This window comes from Pseudochaenichthys georgianus, chromosome 6 (assembly GCF_902827115.2).
Source record: "Pseudochaenichthys georgianus chromosome 6, fPseGeo1.2, whole genome shotgun sequence".
Taxonomy (NCBI): Eukaryota; Metazoa; Chordata; class Actinopteri; order Perciformes; family Channichthyidae; genus Pseudochaenichthys; species Pseudochaenichthys georgianus.
Genome location: NC_047508.1, coordinates 9,733,590 through 9,750,839, shown reverse-complemented (window position 1 = coordinate 9,750,839; position 17,250 = coordinate 9,733,590). Strand labels below are relative to the sequence as shown.

At 40.7% G+C, this 17,250-nt stretch overlaps 1 protein-coding gene across 1 annotated transcript in view; it reads right to left on the bottom strand.

Annotated features, from left to right (window-relative positions):
- Positions 1 to 2,287: 2,287 nt before the first annotated feature.
- The window catches only part of jph3b (junctophilin 3b), a 58,309-nt gene continuing 43,346 nt past the window's right edge, over positions 2,288 to 17,250 (bottom strand). The window contains exons 5-6 of the mRNA XM_034086066.2: positions 14,369 to 15,363; positions 2,288 to 4,656 (exon numbers count right to left, since the gene is read on the bottom strand). Coding sequence (XP_033941957.1) covers positions 4,576 to 4,656; positions 14,369 to 15,363 — 1,076 coding nt within the window. The 3' untranslated portion in view covers positions 2,288 to 4,575. The remainder of the gene's footprint in view (positions 4,657 to 14,368; positions 15,364 to 17,250) is intronic.

The window sequence follows — 17,250 nt, the reverse complement described above, 5'->3', positions numbered from 1 at the left end:
ACTGTTCACTGTATGTTTGTTTCCAATCACTGCAACCACAGCAATGAAATGCACGTTATTTCCCTTGTTTGTGGCGAGCGAGCAGCAGGCCTTTCCAAACCATAATCTCTGTAAATCCCCTCTTATCAAGACAAAGTGGTCTGGTTTGTGTTCAGTTTTCAGCACGGCAGCCGGGAGCAGTCGCTCCGCCGTGTCCCTCCCCGCCGGTCGGACCGCTGCCCCCCTGACAGCGGACTACAGAGACACTTCAAAACACACCGCTCCATTGAAGGAGACGCATGAGCCGCCCCGCTCTCCCTCCATGTAAAGTTGCTCCTCCGTCCTCATGGTTTTCCCCACAATTTGTGCGAGGAGCAGTCGGCTGACAAAACCGCTAGCAAGACTATGCTAGGTTAAGTTTAAAAACAAAACTAGCGTGGCTTGAAGCTAATGCTGCCACTGGAATTAACATTATAGCCTACCGTCCTACATTACCTCATGAAAACGCCGCTGCAGAGAAAACACAAAACTCACAAATTAAACTTTAAGTCCATGAATGAGTTTAGTGCAACAAGTTGTTCTACGCTCCCTGCATTTTGCCATGAGTCTTGACATCTAGGAAAAACAGCTTGTGTATAACATTAACCCAACTCTGGCAGCAAGACCCTCCTATCATGCAGAAATGTTTGCTCTGATTGGCTGCGAGTACTGTCTGCATGCGAGGTCTCTCTTGTGATTGGCTTAGAGGGATATCCGCTGCCCTATATTTCACATCTTTTTCTCATGCGCTCATACATATCTCAGCTTTATTACTTTGGTTTAAATTGCCAGATACATTACATGTTAAACTGACTGATACAATATAATATATGGTATATTATTCTCACCAATATCATCTATTACTTTGAACTTTTAGAGGGAATTTAGCCAAGTCAGATAAGACAGAGGAGCTCCACCTTATATTATTATTTATTTTAGAAAACACCCACTGATGGACGAAGCAGTTTTAACTTTGACTTAAGTAAATTAATAATACCACAGGGTAGAAATACTTTCAAGTAAAGGTTCAGCATTTCAAAATGAGTTAAAGTTAAAAAGTATTAAAATGACCTTACAGTAAAATAATAAAAAAATAAAAACATACACTAAAAATCCCCAGGCAGAATCATTTATATTGACACAGGCAATAATGATCTGCATATCTAGTTGAATACCATATTCGAAGTTCATCCTTTGTGTCAAGCCTGACCCTCTGTTGCTCTTATTGTGTAGTTCATTATAGGACCAGAAGATGGCGGCAGATGTCCATGTTGAAACCTGATGCTGCGACAGAGTTTCTTATGGATGTTGTGTTGCATCCATCATGACACCCTGGCCATACCTCCCCACAAATGAATGAGCACAGAAAATATTTAAAATGTGAATGAAACACAAATATACTTGACATAGGCCTACTTGTGTTAGGCCTACCTGTTGTTTTCCCCCCAGCCACCCCTCTCAGTAGTTATTTTCTTGGTTCTTCCCTCCTTCCATCCTCTCATTGAGAACATTGGTCTCTAGAGGTAAGCCCCGCCCCCGCACACAGGCCCCGCCCCTCCGCTGACGGAGGAAAATTCAGTTAAGGTTGCTATAGTAACCATATCCCTCTCTCTTAACCAGTCCTGTACCACTCCCTCTCTGCATCAAGGATGCTTCCCAACACACAAAAACTACAACACAGCAACACAAAGACTGAGATAGACTAAAAACACGAGAGCCAAGAGACTTTTTCTTTCAAACACTTTCATTATTTTCTCCACATAACTCAAAAACAAAACAGAGTAATTCTCAGGAACAGAAAGAAAGAAAGAAAGAAAGAAAGAAGAGTCAAACTATAGAGAGCTTGGCATGCTGTAGCATGCTGCGGACTAACAGGGTGACGCAGGGCATTGTCACCTGGCTGATGGCATACAGCAGAGCTTCTTGAACCTGTTTCAGTCTGGACCCAAAAGTAAATGAAAATACATTGTTCTGCTTCCCGGGGGGTGCAGGCACATTAGACTGTACTCTTGTAATAATGTGGGGGGAAACCAGAAATTAGCCTTAAGCTGAGTTTGAGTTCCAGTTTAAGAAACGCTGTCCGACAGAAAAACAACCTCCCTGCTCCCTGGAAGTTGTTACCAATGGCAACGGGTTCAGCCATCCCATCACGTGTAAAGAAGAGGATGATCACACATGTTCACACAGTTCGATGAGCATTCATCTGCACACATGCAAACAAACAGGCTGGTAAGGTCTGCTACTTTAAGACACACACATTCACATACAGAAAAAACCTTTACAAAAAGACACAAATAGTGGTGAAAAAATCATTCCGAAAAGCTGGAAATTAGTTAGCATTTTACCACTTCAGCTTCCCTCGCCTCTAGTCAACGTTTTTTTGAACATATTAGATGCCTGAAATAAGGTCTGTGGTTAAAACAAGCTTAAGAGAAATTCACCTTTTGTCCTACGACATAAAATACGTCAGTAAATACCCCACTGGTGAATGTCCCAAACTTCTGTCTCATAAATAGTGGTTGCTAACAAGGGGTTTAATAAGACTATTACACTTCATTACTCCAAACATTAGCCGCCTTTAGCTTAGCGCTTGTGATGCATGATGTAGCTATTTCATTTATATCCTAATGTTAGCTTTTTACTTCTGTCGATTGCATTTACGTTTAAAAAGAATTGGTGTTAATATGTGTAGGTTCTCTTGCCATGTGTTTGACACTGAGCTTATTTTTTCAGATATTTTTTAATCCAATGGAAAGATCCCATTGCTTTCTGCGGAGGGAGCAGTTGCGATGCTAACTTCCAGGTCGTCATACAAGAATACTTCAAAACTGCACCACTCTATTGTGACTGATGTGTATGCTTGTCTATTAAGTCTTGGATCTTTGGAAGAAAGGCTGAGTAAAAGTGGCGATAAATCTCGATGTTTGATCCTGGCCACTATTTGATTCTACAAAATACCTGCTAATTCCCTTAGGGAGCTGGCAGCATCACGTATCCCCACATATAGGTTTAATTTAACCCAGAAAAAGATATATAAAAGTAATTGACTGTACTTTTTAATCCTAGCTTCTTTCCAGACATGTTGCATGTGCTTCTGAAGCTTGTGTTGCTTTCAGATCCAACACATAACTAGGATATTACAGTACATATGCATGCATTGTCTTACTTTAATCAAATTGCGCTACAAAAGCAAGGCAGGTGGCGACTGTTTTTTTCAGACATCTTGCAAGTATAGTATAAAGGTGTTTTATTCAGGTTATGCTTTGAGAGAAGCAGTGGGAGACTGTCCACGCTCTGTCTTGAACTCACACCAACTCAGAGGAAGCTCCATCCTCTGACTGGTGTGTGGAGGTGGGAGAGTGTGGGAGGGAGAGACGGGGGGGGGCACAGCTGTCAGCTGATGCTAGTAGGCTAGATGTGGACGAGCTGCTGCCGTGTCTTCATGAGATGCTCTTGTAAAGTTCATGAACAGCGTGAAAGGCCACTGAGCTACTTGGAGACCACAAACACACACATGTACATCCACACACATTGTTGGAAAAGGACATGCCTGCTTGATAGAGTTGCAAAAACACTCACTTTCACACAAAATGTGACCACAATGAGTATAACAACAACAAACCCTAGAAAAACGCTCTTGAAAAAAGAAATAGTTGTTTAGAAAAAATATCCTGCAAAAACGTTTTTATCCTATTGTTTAACAGAACAAACCATTAAGATGACTTCCTAAAGGGATCCGCAGAATTTCATTTTTTATCATTTGCCCCTTTGGGCTTCCGTACTGTAGAAAAGGACAGAAGACGGACATTAGAACGGATGAATGACAGGGAAAGTGTAGAAGCAACGGATGTGTGTGTATGGAAATGGAAAGTCATTGACCATGTATCCAGGCAGCAAACACTCAAGAGTCTTACATACACCCACACACACCTGTATTGAACCATCTGTAACAACTCCCAGGCAGGCAGAGGAACCAAAAGGCAGGAGTTATATAAAGAGGGGGTGGAGGGTTACAAAATAAAGAATATACCCATCAACATATTGTACATGAGAGAAACTGTTAATAAATAAAGTTACAAATCTGTTGAAAACTATGATTTGAAGATGAAAAAGTCTGTCTGGTCAGTCCTGTCTGCAGACAGTGGAAGCAGACATCTCGCTGTAATGCCAGCTGCAGCTCTCATGGCCTCGGTTCGGAACTCTTCAGCCCGTTTGAGTCTGAATATGAGCCATTGAAGCCCACTTAAGTCCAGTTTCTGGACTACTTGTATCTCCCTGTAGTCCCGTTTCCTGGCCCGGTTTACCCCTCGTTTCTTCGCTTCTTTGGGCTTTGCACTTGAGCATCTTTTTAAGACGATTGGACCAAATTAGCCAAGGTTAGCCCCTTGTTAACTAACTTAGTCCAAATATCGTTGGAGCCTTCCTCGGCCCTCGTCTTCCCTCGGCTTGCAGTCCTCTCACTGGGAACACCAAGGGGCAGCAGATTGGTCGTAATACTCATAGGAACTTATAGTTGTTCGTAGCATAGATAGGCTGACTCCGAAAGCAGTGCTGTCTTTAAATAAAAAAGTGGATAAACAAAATAGCCACTCCAATGTTGAGCAGAATCACCATGACAACCAGGATGGAGCTGTAAGCCTGCGTGGGAGAGAGAGAGAGAGAGAGAGAGAGGAGAGTGTCAATAATCAGGACACACTCAACGCTCACACAAGAGGCTGCTTTTGGGGAGTTCTTTTCTGTCCATTGCAAGGGTCTACGAATAGGGAGTGTCGTATGATGTACAGTGCGTGAAGATCCCTGAGATACATTTGTCATTTCTGATATTGGGCTATATTAATCAAATTTGACTGATTTGATCGATAAATATAGTATATTTAACTTTCTTATACATACACATCTACACAATCATGTATTCATTTTTATCCAAGACATTTCTTACTACCACAGATGGTCCTTTACATGTCAATTGAAATGCTATACAGTAGAGCTGCAGCAGTTTTTTAAACAGAAAAATAATAATAAAATCAAAAATAATGAACAAATATTTGTTTACAAGTAAGGGCCTTGTACTGGGGCTTGGTATCCGTGCAGAGGACCGGGTTAGAATCTGGCCTGGGACCATTGGCTGTGAGACATCCCCTCTGTCTCCCTCTTTCAACCCAAAATATATATTTAAAAATAAATATATAATTTATTTTAATCAATTAAATGTTGACATTATTTATCATGCAGTAATGTGAAACAATGTTGTTGTAAGCCTCTCAAATATAAATATTCCACTGTTCATTATTCCTGTTATTTTTATAGAACATTAAAATGAATACCTCTGGTTATTTGACTAACAGAAAAAAAGTCAAACGTGACATCACCAAGGAAACCAGAATGGACATTTTTATGACATTTTATAGACCAAAAGATTTTTTTTAAAAACGTTTCATTCTGCGATTAAATCGATAATGGAAATAATTGTTTATTGCAAACTAATATGCAGCTTAAAGAGATTTGTTAAAAATAAACTAAAGGGAAATACAAACTGACAAAAGTATGCAGTAAGGTGCCTTGCGTTATACATTTAAAAAAAGGACCAAACCACCGTTTTTAGCCTAAAGGAAGAGGATTCTCCTCGGTTTTATCAATACTTGGGGATTTAATTTTCTCTTTGCTGTGTTTAAATAATTTCACACTTTTAACATCACTTTTATTGGATTTTGCACAACTGCATGCACATCATTCATCCCACGGCTGTCAGGTGAACTCTAGTTACGGTCTCTTTGTTGAAGGTGAATCTTTTACTGGTTCAGAAAATCCTACAGATCTGGGGCCTCATTTATAAAGGGATATATGCTCAAAAAATGGCGTACGCCAGTTTCTACGCAACGATTTATAAAATACTAACTTGACGGGAAAATGTGTGGTCCTCCACGCAAACGCATGCGTACGCACTAAGCACAAAAACGGGAGAGACGAGAAACTGCGACACCGTTGGCAGAAGGAAGAATGGAGAGAAATATGTGGAAATAATACCATAAATAAAATGTTACCTCTCATTTATCATATATGAAGAATTCATTTTCAAACATTGATTAAAGCCAATCTTAAAATGATTAAACAAACGCCTGTTTGCGACTCCTCAGTGCACACAAAAACATAACTTGGAGAAATAAATAAATACGGATGTTATTTAAAACCACCTCGAATATGTTGTGTTAATGTTATGAAATGTTTTCTCATAAATGATGCGGTAAGCAGGAGGACAGAATTATTTCTATAGGTTGTAGATACGAGCATGGTTTTATATACTATCACGTTTAATCGTGTTTTATGCTGTTTGCCAAGACTTGATAAGTCGCTCGTAAAACACAGGAGGTATGGAAACTAAGAACACCATATGTGGTAAATTGTAGGCCTACAGCTAATATAACACAACACATTAGTTGTATTTCCTTTAACTGGTGGATTATGGATATATAGTTGCTGAACGAAAGCTGGAACACAAACCACCAAATACAAACAAATAATTCAGATCCAGTGACTCCACTCCGGAGGGATTCCCCGATCATTTCTTACAGTTTCTCATCAAGGGGGGGGTCTCCTGTCCCCGGTGCAAACACACTTCCTGAGGAAGGTTAGGCTATATGTATTCTTTTTGTCATTAACCTTTTTCGGACCACTTATTTATTTATTTTGGTGACAATCCGACCTCCATGCTGCTACTCTGGTTCAAACTGCATCCACCAAACAATATGATTTAGCTAGACCTCCCCAAAATAACCAAAATCTGACACGGTGTGAGATGTCTTTTTTAGCTGTTCTGTCGTCATTTCCTGCGATCTTCTTCATTCAGTCAGTCAAAATGAATGACTGGGCGTTTCTTTAACTATTTATAGGCAAATATGGGCGTTACGTGAAGCCCGCAAAAGCTGCACCGCATTTCGAGTCGATTGTGATTTATAAAGGGAAACCGGCGTAGGAAGTGCCGTACGCACTTTCCTCGCCAGTACGCAATGTTTGGTGAATATGAAAATGTCGGAAAATGTCTGTACCTATTTTTTTTATTTCTACATACGTAAGCAACCTTCCCACGTGAATGCTACGCACGGCGTTATAAAGTAGGCCCCTGGGGTTTATAGAACACAACAACATATCAAAAAACACAAGGGTGGTCAATGAAATGCAATGCTCTCACATTTTGAAGATGCAAGGTTTTCACCTGACAGCAGCAATATTTCCCACTACTGTAAAACATGTTGATACTGGCTTTAATGCTGCTGTATGCTAATCTTATAAAGTTGTACTGTTCTTGAGTTTTGAGTTTGAGAATTTTAGCTAATGTCAGCGTGTCTAATGTTCTTTTCAGATATGTGGAGGAAAGAAACCCCACCAATTAATTTGGCTTTTCACCAAGACCGAAATGACCAGCATGTAGTTTTTGTCCACGGACAAAATAATCATGGGATCATTGCGAATATACTCTTTTTATTGAAATATACATGCTTTATTGTAGTACAGTGTGCACATTTATACATCTTATGTCTTGTAAATATTTGTTATTTAACTTTATTGCATTTTTTATTGGACATTTAACTTTTACTTCTTATGTTTTATATCTATTTTTAATCATATTTATTTGTAAAAAAAAACAACTATCACAAACCCAAATTTCCCCCAAGATAAATAAGAATTCTGCTTCTTTCTAAATGGCGCTCACCAACATAACGTTAAGTGTCTTAGTAAGTTATACGTTTTTTTCAAGGTTCTCTCCTCCAACTTGATTGGATGCTGCCGGACAGTTTAAAATAAAGTTGATCTGGGTAATTAAGTGTCGACTTGCTAGGAATTAATACTGTTAATGGTAGTTGATTCAGGTAGTGTGGCACTTTTTTCAAATGTATGCATTATATTCTTAGGTCTAGGAAAAGCTTTCAAGTATTTTCAAGTCAAAAGATTCATGTCAAAGTGAAGTCACAAGTCAATCATGGTGTTCAAGTCCAGTTCAGTTCTTACTGCAACACTCTTTCTTGTGTTTGGTTTGCATTGTTTTAGTGGTTTCCGGCAACGTGACACGATAAAAGAACACATTGTCTGCAGTTTCTTTGCAGTGCATGTAAATAATACCAATGCAGCAGTTAGGTTCAATGTACGCAGTGCAATAATGAAGGAGCAATTTGCACTTTAAGATTAATAATACAACAACCCATGTTGATCCCACAAGGAGGCCCACCTCCTCTGACAGGGGGGTCAGAGGGTGAAGTCGGCTTCAGAATAGCGGCCTGGCGGGGAGTCCATGTCTTGCTCAATGACACTTAAGCAGATGCTGGCTGACAACCTGGGTCATGTGGGTGAAGGCCAGCCTTTCTGACCACCTGTCCACTCTTAGTAAATATGTGAAATTAAATCTGGTACATTCAATGACATAATCATGGAGGAGTTCTCTTTTACCCCATGCAGAACCACTCACTGAAAATATAAAAATATAAAAGTATTAAGATAGAGTTTATTTTGGACTTATCCAAGGATTAACCAAAAGAAGAGGTACATAAATATGGATTTAATTAGGTCAAATAATTGTTTCAATAATTGCAGTGTGAGAGGGGAAATGGGACTGCGCACAGATATTAAGCAGCATTAGTGTAACATTGTTGTAAATTAATTTATCCAGAGTTGCTAACAAGGTTTCTGTTGATCAATCCGGTGATAAGCTTATCACAGATCTGTGTCCTAGATAACTACCCGACCAGGTGAATACATCTTCTGATCATTGGCCTTTTATACTTCTTATTTAGTAAGAACATTTGTGATTTATATGTTTCCATGCCTTCAGTACGATTCCTCACTTCCAGAGACACATGTTAGTTTCCAGTATATAAAAAAGGGGTAAGTTCAATACAAAATAATTTGATTATTTGTCAGTCTCATTATTTCATTTGAGCTGAAAGAGCATAATCAATCACAATTAGTATTTTAAATGAGTAAATCATATTGAAACTCTCCCATCTTAGCAACAAGACCTGTCTCTCAAACTAAATATAGATTGACATGTTTTTTTTCTTGCTGAGACTTACAAGATTTATGCAAAAGTAATATCTGTACACTAAATATAAATGCACAGAATGTCTCGATGCAACATGTGGGTGTGGTTTAATTTGTGATGAAATGGGACATAACTATACTTTTTTTTTTGCAAGTTAAAATCAGAGGCAAAATTATTATTTATTTTATTACAAAAGTCTAGACAAAACTGGACAAAAAACGGTCCAGAATGTACTGGAAGAAGTTTTCCTTGTTGATAAGATATGTAGCATTGGAAAATATGCTTTGGTTTGCTTCCTGCGATTGGGTGGGATAATATTCTAACAGAAACTAAACCGCACCAGGGTTCAGGACCACCTCTTGCAACTGGCCTCGTACTGCGTTAGATGGGGAAATCGCCCTAGGAGGCCTGATCTTCTTCTTTAAATAACCTCTTTTGTTGCTCTATGTCTGTTTAGTACAGTATGTGAACAGGTATCACTTTGCTAACATATACAATTATACATTTGTTAATTTGCCACCAAGTGATCAAAGACAATTCTGTCCTGGCTTTTCGACCAGAAGAAAGACAGAAAAGCATGCTTAAATGCTTTCATAAAACTGCAGAAATGTGTGAGGCTCAAATGCAATGTTGCAAAAGAATAGGACACGTAATGGAATGGAGCCATCATCATTATGATTGCTTTCCATTCTTGACGAGTTCAAATGTGTGCTGTGGTAAACGGCCGTTTGACTAAAGTATTTTCTCTGTCTGGCTGAAACTTTCTAAGTGTCCAGTCTTTAGAAATATTGACTTCTAGGATACTGGAACGCACCAGGGCTCCATTCTGGGACCACTGTTGTTCAGACATCTATTCTTATACAGACCATAAACAGATATTTAAATTCTGCAAGCCTGTTTTAGGCAGGAGACACAGACCCACATTTCCTGTATACAATATAAAATAACACAAAACAACACTTCACCACACTCTTTTGGGTTGTAAGCTTTCCTAAAACTGATCAAATCGAGACATTTTATTACACGCTCACATACAATATAACAGAAGCACTGCCTTTTATCCTCTTAGGAAATACTGAAAAGGTAGAGCCACACGTCTCCCATGCAGATACAACAGACTTATGAATGCCTTTTCTTTGCAGACGTGATTATAAAGCTTCCCCTTGGAAGCAGCGTGTGTGCCAGAGTCAGCAGGAAAGGACATAGAATGAATAGATCCACCTCTCATTGGAGTAGAGACAGTTCACATGTTGAACATGCTTTTAAGACGTTTTCCTGCTAAATCTTCTTTTTCATCCGACAATGGCCTCAAGGATTCAAATGCTTCATTGTCAAATGCACAATAGTTATAGGGCCCGATTAGGCTTTTTGGGGTTTTTCCTTTCCTGTAGTGTGTTTCCTATAGGTTTTTGTGCATGTAAATGATCTGCAAGGGCTCAAATCCCAAATGCATGCCAGAGGGAGTTTCTCTCCCCACACACTCTTTGTATGCTTCTGGAACATGCAGACAACAGTATGTAACACTTGCATATCTATTGGCTAGCACTCTAAAACATTGTACGTGTATACATTGTATAGGCTAAAGAGCGGGACTTATCTAAGCGGTTGACCAATCAATCAACCAATCAGAGCCTGCCAGCTAACCAATCAGAGCAGACTGGGGTCTGGTTTCAGACAGAGGGTGAAAAGAGGTGCTGCAGCACAGGCAATATAAGAAAAATAAAGAGTTTTTTGAACATTAAAGCATGGAAACATGTCAGAGTAGAGGCACAAAATATAAATATGAACCTCACAATGACTTTAATATGTCCCCTTTAAACTATTTTTTTTCATTTTGAAATGAGCATAATAGGGCCCCTTTAAGTCCCAGGCTCCTCCAACAAAGCAACATAAACACACCTTGGATATAAAACAATATAAATGGTGCAACAACAAAAAAATACTGCGAGAGATCTACCATAGAGAAGTGTGTTTCTAGTGTATCTGGAGCTGATGGCATCCAAATCAATATCATTTTCAAGCAAAATCTGGAGACATTATTTAAGCCCGTAAGTAGGCTGTATAAACTAACCCTTCCTTTGATTTTTTTTGCGGGATCTCTTTGTCATCTTTTTAGTTTATGTTATTGAGGGCTATCAAATGCTTCATCATCCACTTTCAGCCACAGACTGAGATCACCGATAACCACCACACAGCGCCACAGGAGGTCTTTCCTCCCAGTGGCCATCAAACTCTTTAACTCTTCACCCCTAAGTAAAGGGCACTGAGAACTTCCACACCAACAATATGTGCAATATATCTATATAATTAACATCCTTGCAATTACACTCACAGCTATATATAACTATGTGCAATATTATATTATATTATTATTAGTATTAGTATTATTATTAATAATGCTATGATAATGTGCAATTACAATTTAATTTTTGCACTACTAACTACTGAAAACTACTGAATACTGCTAATAATGATTGCATTGATTGTGTGACCATCTATGTTTCTATGTTTCATGTTGTCGGTGGATGTTTGATTGCTCTTTTTCTGCTGTGTTTATTGTGTTTGTTGTATTTTGTTACTGTTACTGTTACTCTGGCACAACAATTTCCTTCGGGATGAATAAAGTCTTATCTTATCTTATCAAGGGACAGTTGCTCACTGAGGTGTTGTTCCTATGAATATGAGCCTTCGGGATGCACAGAGTGGACTGGTTGATGTCTATGAGTTTGAGTGAGCTATTTTAGTACATAGGTTTCACACTGGGTACAGTAAAAGACTAAATGTTTTTCCTTCACTTTTGTACTGGAATCTTGCACGAAAAGCCCCACGTTAATAAAGTTTGATTAATCGATTGGTTGTTAAAAAAAGAGCTTGCCACAAGTGTGTGTCAGAGTAGCCGCAGTGTTCCCATGGTGTTTGCAGCGCACCCTGTGTTCGTTTATCAGAGTGTGATAGTATCAGTGTATGCTGTGAACCTGTCTTACAAAAATCTCACTTGCTTCTCTGCGGCTGCAAACAGACACATACAAACCACCTACACCCACCCTGTCACTGACACACACCCACCCGATTGGCCGCTGTTGAAGCAAGGCATAAGCTGTTCCCTAGCAACAGAGAGCTGGTTAACCAATAGGGGGCCTTCTGTGAGGAAGGGGCTAGCTTGCCAGTGTGCTGTTACTAAGGTGCAGAGAGGACCGCTGAGGTTCTCTCTCCGCATGTATATCCGTGTGTGTTTGTGTGTGTGTGTGTTTTGTCTTCATGTCTTCATGTAGCAGGTATCAGAAGCAGCAACTACGAACTGCTAAATAACGGGCCTTTTGCTAGAGTTCTTGCACTGATGCATGCACATTTTGATTAAAGTTAATGAGTAAAAGTATTTAACATTTTACACACAATAAGTGTGTGTGTGTGTGTGTGTGTGTGTGTGTGTGTGTGTGTGTGTGTGTGTGTGTGTGTGTGTGTGTGTGTGTGTGTGTGTGTGTGTGTGAGAGAGAGATGGAGAGAGAGCGAGCTCGTATGTATAATGTGCTCTGTATATCTCTGAAGCCTACGATGTGTGTTGTTCACTTGCTGCTGATTCTCCTTTTGGTTTCATTAGCTAATGCTGCGACTATATTATCATCCGGGATTAGCGTGCTTGGGTCCCTCCAACAGCCTGAGTCAAGACGTAGCCAAAAAATGATATTAAAATGGTGTAATCCCCCTGCTTGGTCATAGTACAGAAACAAATCTTTCTTTATTTCACAGGGTTAAACCTTGTGCCTCTACCACTGGATTATCTTAATATGTGGGTTAACATTGTGTTATGTCACAGGGGATGAAGGTATCCTCCTGACAGTGGGCAGCAAATCCTTTTAGTCAAATCAATGTGCGGCAGTGAAATGATAGATATGACCAATGCACTATAGAGCTGTTTGTCCAGGGTGATAGTAAAGCCAAATGCAAAAGTTAAAATTACTGAAATGTAAAGCTTCTATAATTAATATTTTTAATAATAACAATGGATAGAATGACTACATGTACTGTAAAGTGAAATGAGTGCACATAGTAATAAACATACAGAGGGTTATCAACTGACTCTACTAGAGCTGTAATAACTCATTTTTACAGCCATGTATGGATTACTGAAAAAACCCACAAAGGGTACAAAATAACAACAAAGAGGCACAAAGCAACCACAAAGATACAGAACAAATACAACGACACACAAAACAACTATAAAGAGGCACAAAGCAACTTTGAAGAGACACGTAATGACAACAAAGATGCACAAAACAATAACTAAGAGACACAAAGCAACTACAAAGAGACACAAAGCAACTACAAAGAAACAGAACACATATCAAGACACACAAAACAACACCAAGACACAAAACAACTACAAAGACACACAAAGCAACCACAAAGAGATACAACATTACAACAAAGAGAAACGAAGCAACTACAAAGAGACACAACATTACAACAAAGAGAAACGAAGCAACAACAAAGAGACACATAATGGAAACAAAGAGGCAAAAAACATCCACAAATCAACTACAAAAAACACAAAGCAATTACAAAGAGAAACAAAGCAACTATAAAGAGGCACAAAACAAGGACACCAAGACAACTATACAGTATAGGACTTGCTTCTGTAATAGGTGGCAGGGTCTTTCTGCATGTCTGTGTCTAGTGCCTAGTCTTTATGAATTATTATAATAATGTACCTTTAAGCTACATTTGTGGAGACAGGACAACGTGGAAACATTACACCTGTAATCATCAGAGATAATGTGTTTGTTCTTGGTGTTACAGTAAGACCTCACTGATAGGAAGGTTAACAATTAGATAATAGAAAACAGAACTAGAGAGTAACGTGACATTTATCTGTGGTCTCTTTACTTTAAACATTCTCAGACATCATACAACTGGTCATGCTATCCGATGTAAGGCATTACAACTTTTAAAATCAAACTACTACATTGACTTACTCTACACTCATACATCTCATACACACAGGGGTTGAGATTTGTGAGGTCTAGTCTTCTTTGTTAGATATAACCAAGCGGCAAAAGGCCAATCTAAACTAAAGGCATTTTAGGAAACCAAATGTAATGGATGGCTGATTAAGTTACATTTTGAGTGCCAGTAATGGTATTTTTCTCCTAAATGTCAACTTAAACTGCCGTAAACCAGAAGGGTTTTTAAAAAGAACGATGTTTAGGACATCCTCAGTTTGGTTAAACAAAAATCTTGCAAATGTAATCTTATCTGAGTACACTAAGTGTTGTATTTGTGTGTACCGGAGTTGTGTTAGCGTGCTCGTAAAAGTCTTACCGAGTTGCCTTTGCTCTGCATGAGGCTGAGGTCCTGCTGCTCTCGTGTGATGGGTGAGGACTTCAGAGGGGGGGAGAGGGTGAGGTCCCGACGTAGAGGCCGTGAATCCATCTTTTCCCCTGGTCTGTCCAGCTTGTGCTGTGAGTCTTTGCCCCCTTCCTTGCCCTCTTTTCCTTCCCTCCCCTCCCTCCCTTCACGGTTCTTATGCCTCTGTCTCTGCACGGTGTGGGAGCGCCCCTCTCCGTGAGCATGCCCCTGCCTCTCCTCCCCGTGCCCATGGGGCTTGTGGGTAGTGGAGTCTCTGGGCTGTAAAGGCTTCATCTCCATCTCATAATTGCTAATTTTCTCCTCATCCTGCTCCAGCAGCCGCCCCCCCCTACCGCGCACGCCCCTGTGCCCCGACGTCCAAGAGGCAGAGGAGGACGACTCCGTCCACTTGTCCCCCTTGGCCTGTCTGTGATTGGATGATCCATGCTCCCGGGACTTGTGATTGGAGGAGCTGTGTTTGTGTCCATTGGTCCGGCTCGCTCCTCGCCCACTGACCCCTCCTCCTCCTTTGGACAAAATCCCTCTCTTCTTGTCCTCACCCCAGCTGTTATCCCTTAGGTACTCCCCCTTCCCTCCCCCTCCTCCGTCTTCACCTCCCCCACTTCCACCCTCCATCAACACCTGAATCTCCGTTTGCTCTCCTCCTCCTCCACCCTTCTCAGCCCTTTCTCCTCCATCCTTCGCCTTGTCCCCATCATCGACGGCGCTCTGCCGGTGGAAACGGGCACTTTTGCTCCGATGGGACGGCCTGGCAGGGGGAGGCGGGGTGTGTGGTGGCGAAGAAGAAGGGGGGCTGAGGTCAGGGGTAGCGGCATCGTTAGAGGGGTCGTCGGAAGCTGCGCTCTTTACGTAGAGATCGGGGCTGTCGGCGGTGCCGGCGCTACTCGACAACCCCTCGCCCTCCACCTCGCTGGACACCTGACGTTTCGGACGCTGCACCTCCATGCCTGCAAACGACAGATGACATCATGAAAATGTACATTTTGTGTGCGGATGAATCATAGATATAATGTATACTATAAATATAACTGGCTACAGCAGGGCCGGTTCCCTAGGCGAGATTTTAGCTGGCAGTGACAGCGCCAGTTACAACTTGTCGCCTCAATGATTTAAATAGGGCTTATTCAAGTGTCACACTGATTTACATTGCAAAAATCAGGCATATCTTGCCTCAAAACGATGCAGAGAAACTAGTCCATGCATTTGTTACTTCTAGGCTGGATTATTGTAACTCTTTATTATCAGGGAGTACCAAGAAGTCAATCAAGTCGCTTCAGCTGATTCAAAATGCTGCGGCTCGTGTACTAACCAGAGTTAGGAAAAGGGACCACATTACTCCTGTTCTGGCTGCCTTACACTGGCTCCCTATAGAACACAGGATAGAATTTAAAATTCTTCTTCTCGCCTACAAAGCCCTTAATGGGCAGGCGCCATCTTACCTTAAAGAACTCATTATACCCTACTGTCCTACTAGGGCATTGCGTTCCAAGAATGCAGGGTTGTTGGTTGTTCCTAGAATCTTTAAAAGTACAATGGGAGCCAGAGCCTTTTCTTATCAAGCTCCACATTTGTGGAATCAGCTTCCAGTTTGTGTTCGGGCGGCAGACACCCTATCCGTTTTTAAGAGTGCGCTTAAGACCTTCCTTTTTGATAAAGCTTATAGTTAGGGCTGATTAGATTCAGCCCCTAGTTTTGCTGATATAGGCTTAGTTTGTCGGGGGACATCTTACTTCTTCCTTCTCTCTGTCTATACCCGTGTACACTCATGTTCCGATTAACCCAGCTTCCCCAAATGTCTTTCTTTTTGGTGTCTATATACGCTGGGATCCGGAGTCATGGATGATCCTGCGGTCCTGTGTCCTGGATCGCGAGCGCTGGATCTTGAGTCGTGGCTGTGGTCCTGGATCATAGGTCCTGGATGGATATCCTCGTGGATTCATCTTCCTATTATACACACATGCATTTCCAAACATTTGGACTACCTATGTTGCAAATGTATTATCTTTTCAATTTACACACGGCATCTATTGCACGTCTGTCCGTCCTGGGAGAGGGATCCCTCCTCTGTTGCTCTCCCTGAGGTTTCTCCCATTTCTCCCTTTAAAACTGGGTTTTCTTTGGAAGTTTTTCCTTGTACGATGTGAGGGTCTAAGGACAGAGGGTGTCGTATTGTCATACTGATATTCTGTACACACTGTGAAGACCACTGAGACAAATGTAACATTTGTGATATTGGGCTATATAAATAAACATTGATTGATTGATTGATTGATTGATTGATTTACAGATGTCTCTTTCCCAATGTCAATTGGAAAAAGTATTTTTTTTGCGCAATTACGTGGTTAACGCTGAAGTTGTAATACCACCGTGTCGCCACTACGAAAATGTGTTTTATCGGCTCACTTCCTGGGAGCTCGCTCTAAAAGGAAGCAGCATTAACAAAGCAGTCCATTAGATGCATTCAAACGAGTAGTATATACACTGAACAAAAATATAAATGCAACACTTTTGTTTTTGCTCCCATTTTTCATGAGATGAACTCAAAGATCTAAAACATTTTCTATATACACAAAATAACCATTTCTCTCAAATACTGTTCACAAATCTGAAAAAATCTGTGATAGTGAGCACTTCTCCTTTGCCGAGATAATCCATCCCACCTCACAGGTGTGGCATATCAAGATGCTGATTAGACATGATTATTGCACAGGTGTGCCTTAGGCTGGCCACAATAAAAGGCCACTCTGAAACATGCAGTTTTGCTTTATTGGGGGGGTCTGGGGGGGTCCGAAAACCAGTCAATATCTGGCGTGACCACCATTTGCCTCACGCAG